General features: G+C 45.2%; 1 protein-coding gene across 1 annotated transcript in view; it reads left to right on the forward strand.

The window, feature by feature from the left end:
- IL17RD (interleukin 17 receptor D) overlaps positions 1-24,933 on the forward strand; it is a 67,102-nt gene that overhangs the window by 24,408 nt on the left and 17,761 nt on the right. Inside the window, exons 2-3 of the mRNA XM_030867474.3 lie at positions 15,585-15,642; positions 20,877-21,002. Of these exons, the coding sequence (XP_030723334.1) occupies positions 15,585-15,642; positions 20,877-21,002 (184 nt within the window). The remainder of the gene's footprint in view (positions 1-15,584; positions 15,643-20,876; positions 21,003-24,933) is intronic.

Here is a 24,933-nt window from a genome sequence, read left to right on the forward strand (position 1 = left end):
CTAATCCTGTATTGCCAAAAAAATACGGTATTATGTAGAAGATTCCCTGTCGTCACCTCACCCTCACTAAGTTTTTTTCTTAAAATAGAAAAGACTCCTTCCCCAGGGTTCTCTTTATTGCTGTAAAATCACTAATCTTCCGGGTTCCCAAAAGAGGAGCCTTCAAGTTACCTTTGCATTCCATCATCACCTCTGTATCACATTTGTCATGAAGTCCTGCCATAGTTTCTTAAAAATGCCTCTCAGACCCGTCGTTTCATCATCTCCCCACCATCGCCATCCTTCTCACCTCACACCTGTAGTTGCCGCCTCTCCTGCCTCCAGGTGTCCACCTTCCTATTTCTTCCTACAGACGTGGCTACAACACTGTTTTATTACTGTTACTTTCCTGCTCAAAATCCTTGTTTCCTTTTTTCCCCTTTTAAAAAAATTGTGGTAAAATATGCATTACATAAAATTTTCCATTTTAACCATTTTAAAGTGTTTAGTTTGGTGGCATTAAGTCCATTCACATTGTTTTACAGCCATCACCACCATCCATGTCTAGAACTTTTATCTTCCTAAACTGAAACTCTAAACCCATTTCCCCCTCCCCCAGCCCCTGGCAAACCGCTTATTTCACATTCTGTCTCCATGAGGTTGACCATGCTGGGTACCTTATGTAAGAGGAATCACATAGCATCTGTCCATTTGTGCCAAGGTCAGATTTGTAAAGATTGTTTGTAGTGAATCTGATCTTTAGGAATTTTGATGGAGAGTTGGAAAAAGCTAACAAAGGGCCTTTATTTCTGAGTCGTCTTCTTTCTGTCTTTACTATTAGTGAGCTCCGCCTGGGAGCATGGCCCTGGTTTACCCCAAGTGTAGACAGGAAAGTCAAGGTGGGTGAGAATGACTGGGGAAGATTAGAGAGGTGGAGATGTAGACTCCCACCTTGGGCGTCTGTGGCACTAATTCCAAAAGTTAGTGACATTTTTGGTCACGGAGGGAAGATAGGTGGAAATTGGAAGTGGGTGGTGCTCAGGACTCCCTTTCCTCCTTCTTAAATGCCTTCCATCTGTATTAGGGGCAGGGAATGTGGCCCATTTTGAAAATAAGAGGACTGTGTAATGAGACCCCCAGCTTTAATCCTTCCGCTTTTGTCGGTGGCACCTCCGGTCTGCAGGCCCTGGGATCTGACTCCTCCCTTTGATTAACTCTCTGATCCTTTCGGTTCATCTTTGGAAGCTGCTGTTTCACTGCCTGTTTCTTTGCTCCTCTCTACCCCGAGCCTAGCCCACTGCTACCTTGGCCTGGATTGGAGACCCCTCCCCTGCACTCCTGCCTGCCGCCTCAGGCTGTGCTCACCTCCGTAAGGATCACTCTGTTCAGGTCTTGCCAAACTCCAAGATGCAACACATGCAAAACTCAGCCCACTTGCCCATCCCAGCCCTACAGCGCCCATTCATTTGGGGTGTTTAACACGGAAGGGATGAGGGTGTGGGGTCAGTTACTCCAGCTTGCCAGTGTTCGCTCTGGCTGGTGAGGGAGGCTCCACATCATCCCTGAGGCCTAAGGGCCATTTATTGAATGTTTACCATGCAGCCACATGCTCCTATGTCTGCATCTGCTTGAAGAGGGTCATCTCCCCATCCCCACCCACCCCAGAGCTCGACATGCCCTAGGGTCCAGCCAGAGACCTGCCTCCTCTGTGAAGATACTTCTCTGGTCTCTGGTGAGCCTTCTGTTCACTTCCCTTTCTCTGGGCTCCTGTGATTTGGAGCTCGATTGCATAACTTAGCATATTCATTCCATAAGGTGTAACACCATTGACTCTAATTTCATCTTTCTTTTAACCTTGTTTTCCAAAACAAATTGTAAACTCCTGGAGGAGCCTTATTCTCCATCACTCAAAATGGCCTTCCCAGTGTAAAGCATATCTCTGCTGATAAATTCTGGGGCTTGAGCTAAGTTTTTGAGGCAGAGATCATTCTTTCTCCTTCACACTACACGGGTGTTGTGATTCTAATCACAAAATGGAGATTACATAGCGAATGATTTTATCTCCTCAGCGTGCTCTGTAGAATCTGCCCACACTGGTGTTCTCCCAGCCACCCCGACTCTGAACAGTTGAAGCTCCAAGGTTTCCGCGTGGCTGTAATGTGACTACCACGCCTGATGAAGCTGTTGTCAACCGCTTCCTGGATTTGCCAGCATTTCCTTTTTTTTTTTTTTAAATACATTTATTTATTTATTTATGGCTGTGTTGGGTCTTCGTTGCTGTGCGCAGGCTTTTCTCTAGTTGTGGCATGCGGGGGCTACTCTTCGTTGTGGTGCGTGGGCTTCTCATTGTCGTGGTTTCTCTTGTTGCAGAGCACGGGCTCTAGGTGCCCTGGCTTCAGCAGTTGTGGCCCACGAGCTCAGTAGTTGTGGCTCGCGGGCTCTAGAGTGCAGGCTCAGTAGTTGTGGCGCACGGGCTTAGTTGCTCTGCGGCATGTGAAATCTTCCTGGACCAGGGCTCAAACCCATGTCCCCTGCATTGGCAGGTGGATTCTTAACCACTGAGCCACCAGGGAAGGTGCCACCAGCACTTCCTTTTAATTTACACAGTTCTGTTATTCACATGAGACCAGCCATCTAATCATAAAATCCCCTAAATTTGTGTAATTTTCTTTTAAACATACAGGATAAAGCATAGTAATTTGGTTACCTTATAGGGCAACATTTAGGGAAACAAGGCCAACAGGCAACCTACCAAAATATGAACATGTGTGTGTGTCACCTTCTTGCTGCATCTGCCTTATTGCCTTTTCCACATACATAACTGGCTTTAGAACAGGTGAAAGGGCCTGCTTTACTACTTTTTAATAATGGCTAATTAGAGCTGGCTGGACCCTTAGAAAGAATTTGGCCCAATGGGCCTAATTTTTACCTCATTAGGATCTTTTTCCTGTTTATCCCATTGGTCCCACATGGCTCTCCCAAAAGGAACTGCATTAGCTGGTAGCGATTTATCAGAAGAAATGGTCTGTGTGTTAGGATCTAACTTATGTCAAGTCAGAGTCCATGTGATACATGTAACAGAGATCGTTTGGAAGAGTCTTCAAAGTGATGGGGAGGGGAGGAGTTTGGGGGGTGCTTTTCGTTTTATTGAGATATATTGATAATTGACATATAACACTGCATAAGTTTACGGTACACGGCCTGTTGACTTGATACATTTATATTGTAGTATGATTTACAGTAGCTTTAACTGATACCTCTGTCACGTCCATAATTATCATTTCTTTTTTCGGAGTAAGAATATTGAACATCTAGTCTCTTAGCAGTTTTGAAGTATATAGTACAATAATGTTGACTAGAGAGGATTTTCATATTCTTCTCTGTACTTAAATTTCCTTTGCCTTGAACTTGTTATATTTACAAAAGTAATAAAGCCTCTTTCAAAGAAAAGCCCACTATTTTCCTAGAAACTTGAAAACCCACCGTTAGGGTTCTCTGTTTTTGAGAACCACTGAATATTGCACTCCTCACGGACAGTTGGGGAAGTGGTAGACAGGACTTGGTACCTGAGCCGGCTGTGCCTGTGTGGGACTTTTCCTCAGTGCTCCTGTGACTGACGTGGCTCCATGTCCTACAAAGCCTGACAGCTTGGCCTCACATCCACCCAGCTGCTCAGTTTGAAATCATTTTAGCCAGAACCTTTGGACCTCTCTTTTTAATTAATTAATTAATTTGGCCATGCCTCGCGGCTTGTAGGATCTTAGTTCCCTGACCAGGGATTGAACCCGTGTCCCCTGCAGTGGAAGTGCGGAGTCCTAACCACTGGACTGCCAGGGAATTCCCTTTCTTAAAAATACCTAATCACTGCTTTTAATTTTTTCTGGTAAGTCTCTGTTTCACCCTAACTTCATGATAAAATGTTACAGGCTTCTAACTGATTTCCACCATATTGCTTTGATTTTGTAAACACTTCTCCATGGGAAGGCTAATGAAGGGACAAGGTGCATTGATTTCTTCCTGTTGACAGGTCAAGGAGGAAGGTTATGTGTGCCATTTGCTTGCCTCAACCCCTTGGGGGAGTAGGAATCCGCCACCAGGGCCACTTCATCAGAAAGGAAGTGTGCACCTACCTGCTGTTCCATTTGCCCTGCCTGCCTCATATGAATTTGCTAATTTACCTCTCTACCAATCTATGCCAGGAGTCCCTGGGGAGGTAGTACAGGGAACTCTTCATTCCTGGGAACTCTGCACTCTCTCCTTCACCCACAGGGAACATTTACCTTAATCTGAAATCCACCAAGACATTGATACTTCATTTTCACTTTATTCTTTGCCCTCCTTCCCAGAATGACATTTTAGCTGTTCAAGGAAATAAAAACCAAGCTGAATAGTTTTTGGCAAACACAATTATTTCCTGGCCTAAAATCATACAGTGATTTAATTGGTATGTCGTTGTGTGTATGTTTGCATGTGAGTGCTTTAATGGGAATTCCATGTGGTATCATTGGGAAATTAGGAAAGAGAGTCTTCTGGATTTATTGCTTATAGTTTAAGGGCAGACTGCTGGCTTCCATCCAAGAAGTAGGGAGACTTAAAGTTGCAAGGACCATTAGCATTGGAATATATCCTTCCGATTACCTACTATTTAAAAATTGGTTTGGCAAAAGGTAAAAATCACAGCCGAAGGTGAAATGATTTACTCTTTGAAACTTGTTGGGTTCATGTAAATAAGCTTGTGGGGGACTTGGCATCATGGAAGTGATAGTGTCCTTTCTCTGCTGTTACCAACATCTAATTTTTGAAGCTTGAATGAGTTTTGGTATGTCTGGAGCAGAAGTCAAAGTCGTAGATAATTCTTCATTTTGGAAAACTGCAGTTTTATTTTTTTAAAAACTTAAAAAAATTTTTTTAAATTAATTTATTTTTGGCTGCGTTGGGTCTTCACTGCTGCGTGTGGGCTTTCTATCGTTGCGGTGAGCGGGGGCTACTCATCCTCGTGGTGTGTGGGCTTCTCATTGCAGTGGCTTCTCTTGTTGCGGAGCACGGTCTCTAGGCACGTGGGCTTCAGTAGTTGTGGCGCACGGGCTTCGCTGCTCGGCGGCATGTGGGATCTTCCTGATCGAACCCGTGTCCGCTGCACTGGCAGGTGGATTCTTAACCACTGTGCCACCAGGGAAGTCCCTGGAAAACTGGAGTTTCAGATTATCCTCCATAGTGGTTCTTGGGCAAATATTTAAGAATGTATCCCAAACGTGACCTAATTTTGTGTGCTGACAACAGACACGACAGACAGGAAGAAGCAGTTGAGCAGAAGTGGGAAACTCAGCTGTTTTCTCCATCTTCTGGACACCACGAGTATGTTCCTTCCCATTCAGCAAAGGGAGGAAAAAAAGAGTAAGAATTAACCACACTGCAGTTTATTTTTTTAGAACAAAATTCAGTAAAACTAACTTGATTGCAGATGTGACTGTTGTCACCTGTGGTCTGAAAAGTGATAGAAGCTCTTAATGGGCTCCTGTGTTTAACAGCAGAAATGGTTGCCTTTTATGCTCCTACTTTCTGAAGTTCATGAGTCCCAACATATCTTGGACAAATTGTTCAATTTCTGAGTTGTAATAAATACTGCCCACAAAGGATAACAGTTGAGACATTAATTCGGAGTTTTATTTAAAACTGAGATCTTACTTCCAACCACCTCGTGCCCTATTTGAATCTTGTTTTTTAATGGCCAGTTTCCCTTGGGTCACTAAACCACTTCTTCTGTAGGCCTGGTGTTAAGCTATCATGCTATCAATAAGGCAGGCAGGTGAGAGCCTGGGTGGATTTCAGGAATGCTGAAACCTCCTGAAGAATTTGCATGCGTACATGTGTGCCACAGCTCTCACCAAATCCTCAAAGACATCTGTGTCCCCACAGAAAAAGCTGGGGCCCTCTGTTGGGAGGGATGACGGGTAAATGAGAGGTTTTTAGGGATGTGGGTTGCAGCTATATAACAACTCACGCTCCCCCATTTTCAGATCTGATCAGTGATATTACTCAAACCTTCAGCACATCCTTGCATCTTGAGACCATCTTGCACTTTAGCGCATGAGCACACTTGAATGGGACACCTGTGCTTAGGGGGGGACTGAGCTGAGCGTCGAACAGCCTGGGTCTCACGTTGTCCGAGCACCGTCATCGTTGTTCGTTTTCACCCTCGTTAACGCAGGACAAGTAACACGGCCCCGGTAACCGTCAGGTACTCAGCAAATGCCAGTGACATGCTTGTAGGGGAACGGCTCTGGGAAATCGACGTGGAGACTTGATACTGCTCCCAAGGAACTCACATTCCCCCAAGTGGGGGGAACCAAGACTGCTGAGACTTGCCCCGGAGTGTTTGGTGGGCTGGAGGAGTGGCTGGGAGTGGGGGGGGTGGGGCAGAGGAGAAGCTTGTTCACTTGCTTGTTAACATTTGAGGGTCTTTGACAAAGGAAGTCTAATGTCCTGCCCGGTCAGCCGGTGATTGCCCCCCACCCCCACCCCCGTTGTGCACAGGAAGTCAGACACTAATGATGGTAGCAAGGGGACAAAGGCGCCCAGCCCAGGAAGGGCCTAATTGCTGTGTCCGGCTCCCAGGCGGCCGGCCTCAAGCTGGTGGGGTTGGGCAGGATGCGCTAAGTGTTAACACCTGGAGCCACGCTGCTGACTTCCTGGTGCCTTTATTTTTTCACCCTGTGTGGCTGGGCGCTCTCTCTCTCTCTCCCTCTCTCTCCCTCTCTCTCCCTCTCTCTCCCTCTCTCTCCCTCTCTCTCCCTCTCTCTCCCTCTCTCTCCCTCTCTCTCCCTCTCTCTCCCTCTCTCTCCCTCCAGCTGCATCTCGGGGACATTTTGGGATGTGTTACCTAACAGACTAGGTGGAAGTATTGGATCGGGAGGTCACAGGGCTGAGGGCCAGAAGGCCTGAGTCCCCTCAATCTGCCCGTGGGGCTTGCTGACTGTTGCTTTACCTCTGGGTGAGCTGATTCCCCTCCTTTCCCCCAGGAAATCTGAGAAAGGCCAGACCTTGCAAAGAGGCAGATACGTATCAGAAGGGTCAGTGGAGTTTTGGCTTGGAACATTCTAGTCAGAAATGATGGAAGAATGCTCCTAGGGAAAAGAGGGATGAGGGTCTTTACCACTGTTTTGAGCCAGTTGGGGTCCTAGAGAGGTAGGACTATGGCAGGGTCAGGAGTGATGGGAGGCACCTGCCAGCACTCAAGGCGGGTTGTGTTCTGTTTGTGTATATCTGAACCCACACCTGGAGGGGCTGGTTGGAGGGGTTGCATCCCAGGGAAGGGGGGAAGCCAAGATGCACCCCCTCATTTCTATGTGGCGTCTCTGGAATCTTTGTGTCTAAACGTGGCTTTGGACCTGGGGCCTGGAAAGCGCTCAGTGGCCTCTGGGAGCTCTGGGAATGCCCCGAAATTGTATAAGAAATGTTTCTGTGGGAAATTGGGTGAGGAATGTTTCTCACAGGATTCTTCTAGGGGTTCTAGAAACCCTTTCCCCTTAACAGCAAAGGGGTCATCAACAATTAAAAGTGAAGACATCCTGCCTTGGCAGGAGCACTGCTGGGATGGCATTAATGGCTCATTTCCGGCAATGGGCAAAGCAGCCTGGGAGCCTGAGCTTGATCCCTCCCGGAGGCAAGCGATGGGGGGTGGCCCTGAGCACAGGTTGACTGACTTGGATTTTTGCAGCCAGAGACAGGAGAGTTTAAGTAACTTATGAAAAGGGGTCTAATGTTGACTTGCTGCTTCCCTCTGTTATTTTAAGGAGGTTTTTCTGTCCAAGACCACCGTGTGGACAGAAATAATAGGCTGACAGAAGGGGTCGCCTTGCTTTATAGTGCAGCCTGTGATGTTTCGATTAGCATTAAAACCTGAAAGGGCAGCCTTCCATAATTTCCAGAGATGTGAAATCCACCTTGAAGGAAGCACATGTGTGGGGCATGCTGGGGACCTGCCTAGCTGGTGGAGGCTAGGTCCCCATGGCAACATCACAGTCCCCCATTTCTGCAGGCATTTATGCTGTAAAAGCAGAATTCCAGATGTGATACAGTATTTGGAGACTCCATCCCGGGGCCTCGGAAGCAGTATTTGAAGTCAGCACAATTCAGTGCACAATGTCTGTGTGGTCCTAAGGCTTTTTATTAGTAGTTTTGTTTTGATCCAAACATTTCCTCTGAGTTTAGGCATAACAATCATGTTTATAGCTCTAAGTTTTCCTCTGTTGTCTAATCACTATTTTGCCCTCGCGGGAAGATACTTTCTCGGGCTTCTGGAGCAAAGTCTTCGTAACTACCTTCACTGCTACGTGAGAGGGAGCCGGTAGCTGATTTGCTGTGTCTGTTCTCGGGTGGTTGGTTGTTTGCTTCCTCTTCATATCCGGTATTTACAGAAGACCAGTTAATCTGTGTCTGTGAGTTGTCTGTGTGTGCTTTTGAAACTGCAGATGGGTTGACTGTTACCTTAAAGATGCCAGTTCTTTAACATGAGGTTCTCATTTGTGTGGATGGGAGTGGTGTGTGCAGCAGAGGGGAAAGGTCTGGCTCTCCGTCCAGAGGCATGTTTTATAGCTTGCTTTTAACATTTTGAGGATTGGAAAAATCCTGTCTGTTTGCGAGTATCAGCCATGAGAGAACACACAGCCCAGATCCTTAACAGACTCATTGGAAAAAGTACTTGGGCTTCTGCTTTGTGAAAACCAAGGTGGCTGCAGAGCTTTGTTTTGTTTTTAAACACAGGAAAAAAGTTGGCGTGTGTGTGTGTGTGTGTGTGTGTGTTTTGATATCTGGGCTTTAACTGCATATGCATGTTCCAGTGGCAAGGCAATAAGAAAATTATAAAGTCTGCAGCAGGGAAGGATATATTAAAATGTATTAAATTCCATTTAGGCCACCACCATGTAGAAAAGTTGCTATCATATTGCAGTACATAAATGTATCAAATCAACACGTTGTACACTTTAAACTTACGCAGTGTTGTATGTCAATGGTATCTCAATTTTTAAAAAAAGAAAAGAAAAATTACTGTCTGAGAAACAACTCATATAAATGCCCTACCACGTCTTTGTCTTTAGTGAATGGATTTCCTTGGGGGGGGCACCATGGAGGAGGGTGGAATAGTGAAAAGATGCTTAGATGAAAACTAGAGCTTTCAGTTTGATAAGCAGGACACATGGTAACTTGGCATAGGTTGGCTCCATGTTAGAGGTCAGAAACAATTGTCCCTTCAGCTTTCCTTTGGAGAGCGTGAAATTAGGAACATGTGTGTGATGATTAGCAGCACGTCAGAGATGAATCATGATTATGGCTTTGGTCTGGTGCACAGGCGATGCTTTGGAGTAGTGACTTCCTACCTCCTCGAGCAAATCTCTCTAATTAACTTAAGATCTCCAGGTCTTTTGGGGCCGACGTGGTAATTGCTGGTGGGAACCCACTGGCACTCCTCTAGAGCTTGTGTGTTCCCCACTAGACATCCAAGACCTCACCTCCCCAAAGCAGACAGCTGGCTGGCACCCTGCATGTCTGAAGTTGGTTGCTTCTAGATGGAGAGTGAGAGAGAACATTTCCCGGGAATGTGGAGTGAATATCTTGAGTAGATAGATCGGGCCCAAGCTGGCTTTGTGATTTATTTTCCTTGTGTTTTGGGTTTGCCAGCATTCTCCTCGGCTTGCCTCACCTGGGGCTTCTCTGCCTTGGCTGATTTTTTTTTTTTTTTTTAGCTAAAGGTTTGAACTGAAGTAAGTGGGATCTGCCTTCATTTCTGAAACCATCTGAACCTGCACGAAGTAAATGGACCCCATGTCCTGCCTCTAGCCCTCATGATGTCTACTGGTCATAGGCAAAAACATCAGTCCCCCATGCATTTCAAGCCTCACAGAACTGTCTGCTTTTTAGTCTCATTAACACACTGGAAACTCGAAGATGGAGGCAGTGTTATGGAAAAGAGGACGTTTGAGTTGCCCACCGTTTGAAGTAGTTACTTGGTCGGTGTGCCTTTAAAAACAAACCATCCTTTCAGTTCTTTCTGACAAATGGTCTTATTTAAATTCTCACCCAATCTCAGTTCACTAAAACTTTACTAGCTTTCTGAAAGTTCCTTAATTGATTTGAAAGCAGTCTTGTGTAGGCCTTACTGTTTGGCTTACCTTCCATGGAAAGGGGGCACTATAATTAGCACAGTCCTTTACAAAATGCATTTTTCCTAAATGGCAGTTAAGCTGTTTTGGAGCTGGATTGAAAATGTTGCTCTGGCAAGTTGGTATCTTCAAATGGCCCAGAATCCCCCAGGGTCCCTCAGGAAATTGGCCATCTGACGCCCCTCATGGTGATGCTGGCAGCTCTGTGTGGGATTCCCGCTCTGTGGCTGTCTTTGTGTCCAGGCCTTTGCTTTTTTGCCATATGGGTGGAGCATGGTGTGGGTTTTTGCCTTTTGAATTTTATTTCTTTAGAGCACTTAGGGGTTATCCTCCCCTTCCCCTTTCCAGAGTAAAAGATGTTTTCTCTCTTCTGTCCCCATTTGCTGCTTCCTTCCTTGCTCACCATAGAGAGTTCACAGCTGAGCTCCAGGCACCTGGGGCTAGCTTCTTAGCTCGCATTGGAACAAATTAAAAGCTGCCGTTAGTGCACCAAATGGGGGTAGTTAATTAACCAAGAATGTGACACCCTGAGGCTACAGCACTGGCATTTTTTTAAGTAACAGGCAATAAGCAAGTATTCTTTTTTTTTTTGCAAGTATTCTTAATTGTCAGCTCATTAAATATCAAATCGGGTGTAGTAGGTAAGAGCTTGGAATTGTTTCCTGAAGAAACAGCTTCTGAAGCTGTTGACCAGCTTTGTGAGTTGCCTTCTCTGTGTTCCCTTATGGCGGGACCTGATTGTAAGCCCATAAGTCACCTTGTCACACCAAGCTAGGCCCTCCTGGGTTCTCTGGATATATTACCTGGCTCAATTATGCATGTATTCATTCTGACAGAAAACTGATATTTATCGAGGGCTGACTATGTGCTAGGCCCTGGACTATGGGGAATGCCATGGTCACTTTGCCTTGAGTTTCTCCCCATCTGGTTCAACCTGAGTGCTTTGCAGAGATGGAGTCCCTGGGTTGCCCAGTTCCCACCAAGACCAACAGCAGAACACAGTCCTTAGTCTGGTGGTTGGTGCCTTCTGCCACCTTGCCCTGACCTGCACGGCTGCCTCTTCTCCCACAGTACCCCCAAGGTCTGGATGCTGGAGACAGATCATACCTGGAGATGCCAGTTCCTGTGAGCGTCACCCTGCCTATCTCACGTGTCCCCTTGTAGCACAACTCTCACCATGTTTATTAGGGCAGGAATCATAGCATAACCATTACTGCCTATGAAATAACCGTTTCAATATGTGCCAGGAGATGTGCAGAGCACTTGATATATGTCAGTCATCTCACATGGTCCCCACACCAATCCTTTCCAGGAAGCTTGATTCAAACACTTTATAGCTCTGGTGAATGAGGCTCAGAAAGGTTGAGAAGTTTGCCTAAGGTCACACAGCTGGAAAGTGGACGATTTGAACACACCTTTGGCAACTCCAAAGCCCATTCTGTTAACCACTCTTTTACTCCAGATAAGCCCCAGAGTAGCCCACAGAAACCTCTGTCAAGGACGGCAAAATCTCAAGCAGCAGCTGTCATGGTTCAGTGTTCCGTGTATGCCTGAAGCGGGGAGTGGGGTGGAAGAGCGCAGTGGCAAGTGATCAGTCTGCCCTCGGTCTGGGAGGGGAGAACGGCCGTATAAACCACACGCGTGCGCATGTGTGTGTGTGTGAGAGACGTTCATCCCATGTGGCAACTGAAATTGTGTAAGTAATTTGCTTTCAATTGCTGCTGTCATAAAAAATTACCACCAACTTAGTGGCTTAAAACACCACAAATTTATTATCTTACAGTTCTTGACATTAGAATTCCAAAATGAATCTTACGGGGTTAAAATCAAGGTGTTGGCAGGTCTGGCTCCATCTGGAGGCTCTGGGGGAGAATCCATTCCTTGCCCTTTCCCGCATCTAGAGGCCGGCCGCGTTGCTCCTCCATCTTCAAAACCCGTAGCATAGCATCTTTAAATCATTGTCTCTGTCTCTCTGCCTTCTGTTTCCATTGTCACATCTCCTTCTCTGACTCTGACCTTCCTCTCTCCCTCTTCTAAGGACCCTTGTGATTATATTAGGCCCACCTGGATAATTCAGAATACTCTCCCCATCTCAAGATCGTGAAACTTAATCTCATAGCCCCTTTGTTATGTAAAGTAACATATTCATGGGTTCTGGGGATTATGATGTGGACATGTTGCGGGGGGTGGTTGTTATTCTGTCTACCACCAAGTGTAAAGAAAACCAGTGTTCTGTGAGCCAGCCTGGACGTACTGTTTCTCAGGTGGTTTCTGAGGGCTCTGGAGCAGCTGAAGCATTATTTAGGTGTGAGCTGAGGACAGCCTCGTGGAGCATCTGTCTGAGGCATGTGCTGAGAAGCTGTGCACTTGACGACTTCCAAGACCGAAAAGTCTTTACAGTACACACAGGAGCTGGTGCCTGCAATGGTGCCTCTTGCTTCCAAGCTCCAAGATCAGCCTTGGATGTTCTCTGATTTCCTGTGGAATTAGTGTTACCATTTTGCATCTACATTCACAGAAGTGCCATGCCAGTCAAATCGTGGAGGTGGATCCCTGTGCTCCCATCAAGTGAGTGTGCAGGCAGACTAATGTGTCAGGAACGGAGTGTGAGAGAGGCTAGGCTAAGGTGAGAAGCCCTCGGGGGAGCAGGCCCCGGGTGATGGGAAGGGCATTCTGGGAATATGAAGGTCTCCAGAACATGTGCTGAGCAGTCATGCAGGCCCAGACGGGGGTGGAAGGTAGGAAGGAGAGTGATTGAGAAGGTAGGCAGGGGCCACGTCAGGAATGGTCTAGGAGGTACAGGGAGCCAGCGGTGGGCTTGGAGCAGACGAATGAGGACAGATTTGCGCATTAGGAGATCACCTTGGTGACCAGAGCTCCTTGAGGTCAGGCCCCGGGTCTGGTTCATGGCTGAGTGCTCTTTGGGGCTTGGATGAAGGTGGGATGCTCAGTCGGTAGTGAATGGATGCCATAGGCAAGCCTCACTGTCCTTTGAGGCCAGCTCACTGGGCCCGCTTCTGAGCAGCTCCACATACATCACAGAGACCTTATTTGGAGTGATTTAGGTTCTTGTATACAGGATGTAGCACATCTCGCTGTCTTGGGCTCCTTTCCACAATGCATTCATGGCAAGTGCCCAATGAATATCTGTTAAAAACATGTTGCAGTAGAAATACAGGGCGAACAAGAGCAAAATGAAAAGCTGACAAAGTCCTACAAGCGAGGTGATTGGTCACCAGAGTCCTACACGCCTTGGAGCATGCTATTAAATGGAGTGCATCTCCTTTTTGAAAAGTGCTTCCTCTGCATGGCTTCACGTGGTCCTCCTCAAACTCCCTTCTCAGAGGAAAGTCATGCAAATTGTCTTTTAATAAAAACAGTTGAGGAGATTCACACCCAGTGGAGTGAAGTGGTTCGCCCTTGGTCCCAGCTAGAGGATGAAGGATTAAGGTACTTACCTTGGCCCCTGGATTACATTTTTGTTTCCCTCCCCTGAGACTCCCCTTTCCTCTCCATTCTAGCCCAGTTATCCTTCCCTCTCTTCAGCTTCTAGTACGTGGTGTTCTTACCCTGGGTTCATCCTTACTGAGGCGCTGCATGTGGCATTTCATACACTGTAGGCTTATTTATGGCTGGCCCTTTCACCCTAGCTGCAGAGACCTTGTATGCCATCTACACTGAGAGTTCTTGGAGGGTCAGGGTGTGACTTGAGATTTGTCTGTATGCCCTGCGTGTGATCCACATACCCAGTTACTGTTCTTTGAAAGAATGAGCCACTTCGCTCCTGAGGGCAGGGATAGTGGCTGTTGTGTTCACCACTGTACCTAGGATAATGTCTGGCTCATAATAGATGGTGAGTGAATTTATATTCTGGGGGTTTGTATGGGAGGAGAAGGGTGTGGCTTGGGGCACACCCCTTGGGCATTACTGAGGGATTGTGCGGGTTTTGCATCGTCTCTTTCCTGGTCCCCAGCTGGTCGTGTTGCTCTGGTCATGGCTATCTGTAAGTTGGGCATCCTCCAGTCACACAGACTGTGGCCCCGTCCCTAAGCAGTTATGGAGGCATTTAGGATTTTAATAAGGTAATAACACTTTCCAAAGTGTTTCCGTTCAGGTGAGGAATTCTGGAACCTTGTGTATGTGTGGAAGGGTGGATGGAAGGAGGACAGCTGGAGAAGGAAGGTGAATCAGGAAGAAGGGGAACGGAACCCCAGTAGACCATGGGGCTAGTGCCCCGTGTTGATTGAGATTTTCTGTTACTGCTTATTCCTCACTTTAATTAGAATGATGTGTGTCCATCCTTTTCTGCACAGCTGTGCTTTCCCAAGGTCCATGTTTATCTGAGCCCAGGGTTACAGTTTCAGCGGGTATGCCTGGCTTCAGGATAAGCAGCGTGAACACGCTGGTAGCATATGGATGTGCCGGGGTTGTGACCTGAGACCCTGGGCTCCATCAGAAGTGTTCTGCACATTGTGTCTTAGTGTAACAATTGCCCATTAAATACCAGACTGCCAGCATATGGTTTTCCCTAACATCCCCCTTGTTGGGTGGAAACTTTAGCTGTGTGGTTAGAATATTTTCCCATCATTTAGCATTTAAGAATTAACATTTTGGGGGAGAATTCTGCAATTAATGCTGAATGGCACATTTGCAGATTATCACAGAAACAGTTAAACCAGTGTCTGGAGATCTTTAGCTGCTCTTTCCCATGATGGATAAGTGGTGGGTCAGGACAAGGTGCGGCCAACAGGAGGATTCCGGGGCTCCCTCTGTGGATGCTGTAATTAAAATGGGAGGTCTGGCAGAGTTGTTATCCCTGCTGTTAAGAGTACAGATGGCTAAAAGCCACACCCCTAAGAGTTAGAGTTAGACGTTTCAAAGACTTCTTCTATGATCCACCTTCTATGCTCTAAGCACAGGTATGGAGGCAGTGAAGACTTTTCTCATTAAAAGTAACAGCTTATTCCCACACTCATTCCTGGTCTTGGAATGAAAAACCTGTTTCCTTAGGCTTGAGGAATTGCCTATCTGTTATGGCTTAATAGGGCTTTTGGATGAGAGTGTCTGGTAGGCAAATTTTATAACCAATCAGTGCTCAAAGTGGATCCAACTGGAAGGGTTCCAGCTGGCAGCTCACGGTCACTCTCCCCCAGTTTTACTGTTAATGAATTATTATTTAACCCCCAAATGCAGAGCAGCCTCTGCTGCTATTGTTTCAGGGGACGTGAGTGCTCCTGATCCCTGTGGCCTGGCAGTTAAGAATCTCCTGGGCTAGAGGGAGCTGTGTGGGGGGACGGAGGGGGACACGGAGAGCATGGATGTTGCTTGGTGACTGGCATGACCCTGGGTCTCTGCGATCATGCGTGTGTTTTGACTCCGTGGGGAATTTGTGATGGAAAAGCAAATTGGCTTCACTCCTTCTCACGTTCTCCTGTTTTCCCACAGGGAGTGGGGCCGGCCAGCAGAAACAGCGGGCTGCATAACATCACCTTCAGATATGACAGTAAGTGAACGGCTTGACCGCCGAAGAATGGAGCCCTTTCAGTGATCTAAAGCTTCCACAGTCGTGCTTAATCAGGGACACTGCAGGTCCTGGAGTTGAGGGATTTTCTGAACCTGCTCAGGTTTGTCCACAGAGCTAAAGCACCGCAGTCTCAGTTAAGCAACCCCAAGTATTTCGGAGCTCGAACAGGTCAGTTGTCCTCTAAAGTGTTGAGAGAAGCTGTGTGTGGAGATCTCCCCTGATTTCCTCAGGACATAGCCATATCCTTAAGAAAAACGCAGATGCCTGTAGGGCCCAGCAGGGGAACAGTGAGCGCAGGTACCAGGTGCAGGAGTGGTAGGGACTGTGGTAAACTGGGTCACCTGCGTCTGGTCTTAGAGGAGCACTGGCTCCTCCATTCCAGATCGGTGTGGTCTTGAGGGATGTCCCCTGAGCACAGCCGGATGTGATTTCCAAGAAGAGTGGGAAATTTGCTTTTTTTTTTTCAGTATGGACATTTAACATTTTAAAAAAATATCAGCATTTATTTAAAAATTTTCACAAACACAGAGTGGGCCGAGTGAATCGGTCTCAGATTGGCACAGGGGTCTCCAACTGGCCATCTTTGACTTAGGCCTGGGTTCTCACCTTGTTCCCCACCTATCAGCTGTGAACTATGGCAGGTGACTCCACTTTGGCAAGCCTCAGTTTTCTCATCATGTGAAATAAAGATTAACTTCTTCCTCAGTGTCATTTTGACACTTAAATGAGGTAATGTTTATAACTGCTCATCTCAGGAGCTAGCCTTCCGTGTGCACTCAGTAATTGATATCTATTAATATTAGAAGTCATTCCAACTGGAATTAGAATCCAAGTACCTTTTTGGCCCTTTCTCTCAAGGAAGTGTGACTTTTTCTGGCTGAATTGTTTTCTAAGGGCAGGTGGGCGTGCTTTTTCTGATTAAGCATGTAGAGCCCGCCTTAGCATCTGCTTTTGTGCCCTAGGAGGTAATTATATAGAATTATGAGCATTTTAGCCTTATGAGCCATAAGTTATAAGTAAAAATGTTGACAGGAAGGAGCTTGATTCATATGTAGTGACTTGACATTCGATTCATCTCTTGGAGAGTTATGAGTAAGGGCTGTAGGTCACATTGAGGCCTCTGGAATAATCACTGCTAAAGCAGGGTTTTTGAGGTCATGTATGCAATCTAACAATTTTAAGATGCAAATATGGATGTCAAGTTCATGCCCGCAGTTGCTGACGTGGGTACTGTAAGTTAACTGATGAGAACTTACATGGGAAACTCAGACATTTCACGTTCATGATGTGTACATGTTCTGGGTAAATGCTATGCTGCTAATGAAAGACTTGCAAGTCCATGAGACTTAATTCAGCTAAGTAAAGACATGTGTAAGGGATCTTTCTTTAGGTTAGAAAGTTAATTTCTAATATATGTTCTTGGTCCTGGTAGATCTTGTATTACATTCAAGAGTTCAAAATTTTCCGGTCAGCTGCAAACAAGTATTTGCATCTCTAATTTAATATGGGGTTTTGTGAAAGAGGATCCTTACCTATAAAACTTAAAAGTACCTTATTGTTTTCTTCATGGGACTAGATATTTGGCCCACGTGCCAATGCCTGTCCCTTGGTCATTATTTTCTTTGTAAGTCTTCAGCATTTAGTTAGAATTTAATTCACAACTCGACTCCTGAGACATCTGAAGCTAGGTTGCATTTTGGCCAAATGTCATTTGGGCATAATTTTTTTGTAATCGGAATCCAAAACGTTAGAGTTGCTAATAATTGGATTCAGGCTGTGCAAAAAACCTAGTCATTGTTTTCCATTAAAAAAGATAATTTCTTTCTCCCACTAGGAAGTTCCTGTTATTGCTCTATTGACTGGTTACTAGTTTGTTTGAAATAGCTAAGAACCAATCACCAAGTTTTCAACAAAAGTATTAAACTACAAATATCTTACGTTTCTATTCCTTTGCCATTTAACGTTACAAAGAAAGAAAATGTCTTGCCTTTACGTCAAAATCAGCTTTTACAGATCCCCTTGCCTCCTTTCACGTTGCATTTCTCGTTTCTTCGTCATGCTCTGAGTGGGGTAATGCCTGAGTAGGTTGTAATACATTGTCTTAATTTGTAGACTTTATATTTGTATAATTGTATTTACAGAAACCCAGAGAGTGCTGATTTTGGCATTAGGAATGAACAAAGGGAAAAAAATCATGATTTACTCTTGTTCATGCATCTTTTCCTAAAGCTGTTTGAGTCAAAGGTTTCTTTCATTATAGACCTCAATAAATGAAAATGTTTGTACTTTACTCATCTGGGGGGATCTTGTTTTTTTTTATTCTGGGAAGCTGGTCTCAGCTAGGATTTTTGCAGGCTGAATAGTTCTGATTCAGAACTTATTTTTTAGTCATATGCTTTGTGCTGGGGATAGAATAGCAAGAGCCCTGCGTGAGCTATCCGAGGTGGCTTTCTGGGCTGGTCACTGGTGGCATTGCAAGCCACCCAGCCGATCACTCTAGCTGCAGTTTCCTTGTTTGTTCAATGTGGGTATTAAAACGGATGTTTCAACATTTTTTTCCTATTCTAAAGTTCTCTTCTATACCCAGTGAACACATGTTGAACACTTTGAGAGTGAATTGTCATCAGAAGTAGAATTTGGTTTTATTAATTATTAACATCTTTTCAAAAGAAGAAATACTGAAATGTCGAGGTGGCTGTTTTTGAAGAAGATGGAGTTTAGAGAAGGGAGTATGCCTTCTGTAGGAGTTAGGCAGAAAAGCAGGACACAAAGCTGAGTGAAGGGTGGAGTTTCAGAGAGGAGGCGGGTGCATTTTAGCGCATGTGTGTTGTCCTCTAATAAGAAATTTAAAAAGAAGGGATATTGTGTGCATGTCAAAAGGCTTGCAAGCATATCCGTTAGATGTTAGCAGTTACTTCTGTGTGGTGGGAGGTTATGGATGACTTCTCCATTTTTTAAATATTCTGTTGTGATTTTCAAATATCTAGTGAATAATTTTAGTCATAAAAATGGGAAATGTGTGGTATAGTTTACGGGGAGCAGGGGGACAGGCATGCAGCAGACTCACTAGGCTTCTTAGAAAATGCCTCTGAATGCTTCACCCCCAAAACACCCTGACTTCAGAGGGGTAATGAGTAGTTTTGGAATCCGATGGAAGGCCTTTTGCATCATATACTAAAGAAAGTTTTCAAGTTCAATTACTGAAAAGAAATCAAGATAAAGCAGCGTAAGAATGACAAGTTAGTGTCTGTGATTCTCCATGCACAAGTGGCGGGAACAGCCTGCAGCCATCCTGGGAGGTCCCCCCACTGGGTCTGGCTGGAAGCTTCTGGCAGCTCTTTAGGATCCTTTTTAGACTTTGAAAGTGTACTTAGCAATACCAGGTGGCACAGCTGCTGCCTTGGCAGGTGGCAGTGAGTCATGTCCTCAGACAAAATCAAAGAATCGGTGGTTTTCGTCTTTACGTGGGACTGTTTGGATTTGGGGGGGTGTTGTGGGTGTCTTTGATGAGGTGGTGTTTGGGAACAAAGGTTTTACCTTTGACACGCCAGTTAACATTGAAGGTGCTTTGCTTATCACGGAATCAGTTAGTCCCTTTGGCAGGTCCTAATTGGATTCTTTAACAGTCTGGCTGTGAATCACTACGAATTCACATCCTCCTATGAGTTCCTTTTTCCTATGAGTTCCTTTTTCCCAGTCACCTCGCCCTCGCCCTCGCCCTCGAGGTTTCTTCTGAAAATGAACAAACCCCATATTACTTAGCCATTGTTTTGCTTCAGATCACTCTTTAATGCTAAAAACTGATTGAACTGATGTAAATTATTATTGATTTAGGTAAAATGTCAGAGTAGTAAAAAGTGAATGCCTGATACACACACAAACTCCAGACTTTACCTAATCCTCCGACCACTGTCCCAGAATTTAACTCAAGGGGAGGGGGTGGTGTTATAAATAAACCCCACTGCAGCATCTTACAGTTTTCCAAACAGCCAACCTTTGATGTCATCTGTGGGCTTTAAGGCACACGTCTTTTTAAAAAATAATTTCAGGCATATATATAGTTTAAATTAATTAATTAATTGATCTTTGGCTGTGTTGAGTCTTCATTGCTGCGTGCGGGCTTTCTCTAGTTGCGGCGAACGGGGGCTGCTCTTTGTTGTGGTGCGTGGGCTTCTCCTTGCGGTGGCTTCTCTTGTTGCGGAGCAAGGGCTTTAGGCACGCGGGGTTCAGTAGTTGTGGCACGTGGACTCAGTAGTTGTGGCGCACGGGCTTAGGTGCTCCGTGTCCTGTGGGATCTTCCTGGACCAGAGATCGAACCCGTGTCCCCCGCACTGGCAGGCGGATTCTTAACCACTGCGCCACCAGGGAAGTCCCTAGGCACACGTCTTTAGACAGAATAGATTTGGCTAACTCCGAACATGCCCCGCGTAATTTGAGAAGATGAACATGGAGAGAATAAATAAATGCTTAAATATAACTCTTCTCCTACCATATGACCCAGCAATCCCACTACTGGGCATATACCCTGAGAAAACCATAATTCAAAAAGGGTCATGTACCAAAATGTTCATTGCAGCTCTATTTACGATAGCCCGGAGATGGAGACAACCTAAGTGCCCATCATCGGATGAATGGATAAAGAAGATGTGGCACATATATACAATGGAATATTACTCAGCCATAAAAAGAAACGAAATTGAGCTATTTGTAATGAGGTGGATAGACCTAGAGTCTGTCATACAGAGTGAAGTAAGTCAGAAAGAGAAAGACAAATACCGTATGCTAACACATATATATGGAATTTAAGAAAAAAAAATGTCATGAAGAACCTAAGGGTAAAACAGGAATAAAGACACCTACTGGAGAACGGACTTGAGGATATGGGGAGGGGGAAGGGTGAGTTGTGACAAAGTGAGAGAGAGGCATGGACATATATACACTACCAAACGTAAGGTAGATAGCTAGTGGGAAGCAGCCGCATAGCACAGGGAGATCAGCTCGGTGCTTTGTGACCGCCTGGAGGGGTGGGATAGGGAGGGTGGGAGGGAGGGAGAGGCAAGAGGGAAGAGATATGGGAACATATGTATATGTATAACTGATTCACTTTGTTATAAAGCAGAAACTAACACACCATTGTAAAGCAATTATAACCCAATAAAGAGGTTAAAAAAATATATATATATATAACTGTTCTCATTCTCCCAACTCTCTAGACTGCACCACTTACTTGAATCCAGTGGGGAAGCACATCATCGCCGATGCCCAGAACATCACCATCAGTCAGTATGCTTGCCACGATCAAGTGGCAGTCACCATTCTTTGGTCCCCAGGAGCCCTCGGTAAGTGGTCAAAATGGAGTCCACCATGGTGACTGGTGCCCAGTGCAGGGGTCCCAAGCGTGGTGGCCTCCGGGGCCAGGTGGGTCTTGACATGAGCAGAGCTTAGGTGTGCCTCGGCACAGACACACTTGCTACTTGGTTGTATACGCTTACTGCACATGCATGCAGCTTCATGTTGTGCCCATGACTTGTCTTTTGTTCCCTTGGCTGTTACTGAGAGAGATGTGGGTTTGTAAAATAATAGTGTGAGAGTGATAAATGGCACTGAGGCCTTGGCCTATGTGTCTCAGCAGGTGTTGGGGGGACAGGTGACCTGTCCAAGGATATAATGGCTTCAGTATCCAGCATCAGTGATCTCTGTGGCCACAAGGAGATGTGTGGGCCCAGCATTGGCACATTGTGTGTGTTTTCAGGAAAACTCCAGTTTTCATGAGAAACCATGAAATCAACACTTTTTAAATGTTGGCAATGAATTGAAGTTTTATTTAAATTGTGTGGGCTGAAAAAAGCAAACTAAAACAAACCCACAGAAAAGAGCAAACCCACGTTATCTGGCCAGATCCAGGTTAGGGCTCCGTCTGCTTGTCCTCTTTAATGAACTGATGACACACAGGAGAGGATGCAGTGGTTGAGTATGGAACCTGGGGAGGGCCCATTTGTTCAAATGGGCCTGGGTTTGAACCCAGAATCTACCTTTGAAAAGAAGCATTTAAATCTGGCTGAGCCCCAGCTTCCCCACTGTAAAGTGTACATGACTGCCTCTTGGTTTGTTGTAAGACTTAGAGACAAAGAGTGGATATATGTATAACTGATTCACTTTGCTCTACAGCAGAAACTAACACAACATTGTAAATCAACTATAATCCAATAAAAGTTAAAAGAAAAAAACCAAAAACAAATATTGAGGGTGGAAATGTAAAATGGCACAACCACTTTGGAAAACGTTTTTGTATTTTCCTGAACAGTTAAACATGCATTACCACATGATCCAGCCATTTGACTACTATTTATCCAGGAGAAAGGAAAGCATATGTCCATACAAAGACTTGTACACAAACGTTCATAGCAGCTTTGTTTTTAATTGTCCAAACCTGGAAACAACGTGAATGTCCATCAGCACATGGACCGATACACAAACTGGTACATTCATACAGTGGAACACTACCCAGCAATGAAAAGGAATGGAATAGTGATATACCTAACAACATGGATGAATTTCAAAGTAATTTTTCTGAGTGAAATCAGCAAGACCAAAAAGTGCATGCTGAGTGATGACACATTCAATAAAATACAAACAAAGCTTTAGTGGCAAAAAGCAGGTTGGTGATTGCCTGGGAACAGGGGTGGGAGGGCCTCTGTAGAGGCATGAGGACACATTCAATAAAATACAAACAAAGCTTTAGTGGCAAAAAGCAGGTTGGTGATTGCCTGGGAACAGGGGTGGGAGGGCCTCTGTAGAGGCATGAGGAAGACTTGGGAGGTGATAGATAAGTTCATTATCTTGATTGTGATGACAGTTTCATGGATGTACATATATGTCAAAGTGTATGAAATTGTTCTCTGTAATATGAAGTTAATTGTATGCCAACTATGCTGCAATAAACCTGTTAAGAGTAAAAAAAAAAAGAACAAAGAAAGAAAAAAGAAAAAGAATTAGAGACACATATGGTACATTTCTAAAGAGAGCTCTTAAAAAACAGTGGCTGAAAAAAAAATAAAAAATAAAAATAAAAAAATAAAAAACAGTGGCTGTTTTTATCATCATCAGAACCTGGTCCTCAGGTCTGCTCCTTGGACGTTGCCACCGAATCTTAGAATTAAAAAAAAAATCTGGGGCTTCCCTGGTGGTGCAGTGGTTAGGCGTCCGCCTGCCGATGCAGGGGACACGGGTTCGTGCCCCGGTCCAGGAGGATCCCGCATGCTGTGGAGCGGCTTGGCCCGTGAGCCATGGCCGCTGAGCCTGTGCGTCCGGAGCCTGTGCTCCGCAAGCGGAGAGGCCACAGCACTGAGAGGCCCGCGTATCGCAAAAAAAAAAAACCAAAAAAAAAATCTGACCAAGGGAAAAGTAAAATAAATTCTGAATTTCTTAATCTGAATGAGATAAATCTCAGAGGAACCAGATTCAGTACAGAGACAGGGAGGATGGATCAGACCTGTGGGCCTGACTCACTAATCCATGTAAATACTGCTGGGTCTGAACCCAATGGGTTTTCCAAAAAGAACATTACCTTAACATTTAAAAAGAAAAATATCCTCTGTGGATAAGAGAGAAATAGTCATTCCAACATAAAGCTGAACGGTTAAGGGGTTGGCCTGACACATTGCAGGCTCCCTCTTTAGAATGAAAGTAAGAGATGTGAGGAAAACGGAGATGTGGAACAGTGAAGGCAGAAAGATGTGCTTTGTCTGCATGATGGTTTGTGGGTGGGAATGGCTGGACAGGTTCTATCAGTTTCTATGAGGTTCTAACAAGGAGACTCCTTGGGAGACAGAAAAGCATATGGGTTAAGAGCACTCTGGGTTTGATCCCATCTCTGCCATTTGATCCCTCTGTGACCCTGGGCAAGTCATTTAGTGTTTATATACCTCGGTTTCCTCATCTATAAAGTGGGGACAATAATACCTTCCTCCTGTGGTTGTGAGGATTTTATGAGTTAAATGATGAGGAGTAAGTAAGTTCCTTTATGGGAAACTGCTGTATAAAATTGCTAAACATTATATAACTACAAGATGTTAACAGTATTGTGATACAGGTGTTACTATGATATAAGATTTACATTTACTGCCTCTACTTCCACTCCCATACTTGGTATAGTGGTTTTCTAGGCAGGTCTTTTAAAGATAAGAACTAGAATCATCCACTCCCACCCCAGCAGATGTGTTTTTATGTAATTGTGAGATGTACAGTCTTATAATCATGTTAATCACCTGGCTTTTGTTAAACAGTTCTGGGGCCATTGAATGAATCAAATCTTAGTATAAATAATAAGGATTTGTTCAAAAATCTTTGTGGGGAAGGGGGGAGCTCAAAAGACAAGTTCCTGTGAGAGCTACTAAATAGTTGCTGGTCAAAAACCTTAGATCTTGTCAGCATGTGTGAATCTCGGACTGTGGATCAGCCAGCACTCAGCCCCGCAGGAAGCTTTGTACTTGAAATAATACAACATGGCAGGGTCCGTACTTGCGCACTCTGTCCTCTGACCCCCTAAATGGCGAAGCTCTAATTGTAGCTCCTTTGCCTTTCCCACCATAAAATATGTGCTCTTCATTAAATAATTACAGGATTGCAGAACCTATTCGAAGGAGAAAAAGATTTCCCTGGCCTTTGCCATTGATAATTTTCCCACCTGGTTAATTGCATCCTGTGTAATTATTCTTGCCCTGGGAGGGGAAGGGTTGAAAATGTCTCCTTGTCTAGTGTTCCGAAAGAATGCGAAATCGATATCTCACCAATTGAGGCCGGCTTCGGGGAGCTCCAGCTGCAGTTGGACCACTCCAGTCTCCATGGGATACGAAGCCCCAGTACCGGCTCTCGTGGCCATCAGAGCTTAATCCTTTTGAAAGCAGCTAGTTGGACGTGCAGCAGGGGAAGCTCAGGTGGCGGGAGGCTGGGCCGGTGCCTTTCAGCGGCGCTGTGGGCGTCTCGGGGTCTCTGAGGGCTGTATGAAGAGCACACACTGGGCAGCTCTTGGGTGTCGGCCTTTCAGGCATGATTAGAGCAAGAACCGCTTTGTAACTCACATAGGCATTCTCCTAAGCTATTTAATCTCAAGCCTAGGAACCCCTTGTGTGCAGACACACACTTTGTTGGGAATTTTCTCCGTTGCTCAGTGAAACATGCAAGCAAATATAGGACTAAAACGGAAAGTATTTGAAACATGGTTTGGGGGGAGTCCCTGGTCAGCATTGGGAATGATCATCAGCTGAATAC

Source organism: Globicephala melas, chromosome 11 (assembly GCF_963455315.2).
Source record: "Globicephala melas chromosome 11, mGloMel1.2, whole genome shotgun sequence".
NCBI lineage: Eukaryota > Metazoa > Chordata > Mammalia > Artiodactyla > Delphinidae > Globicephala > Globicephala melas.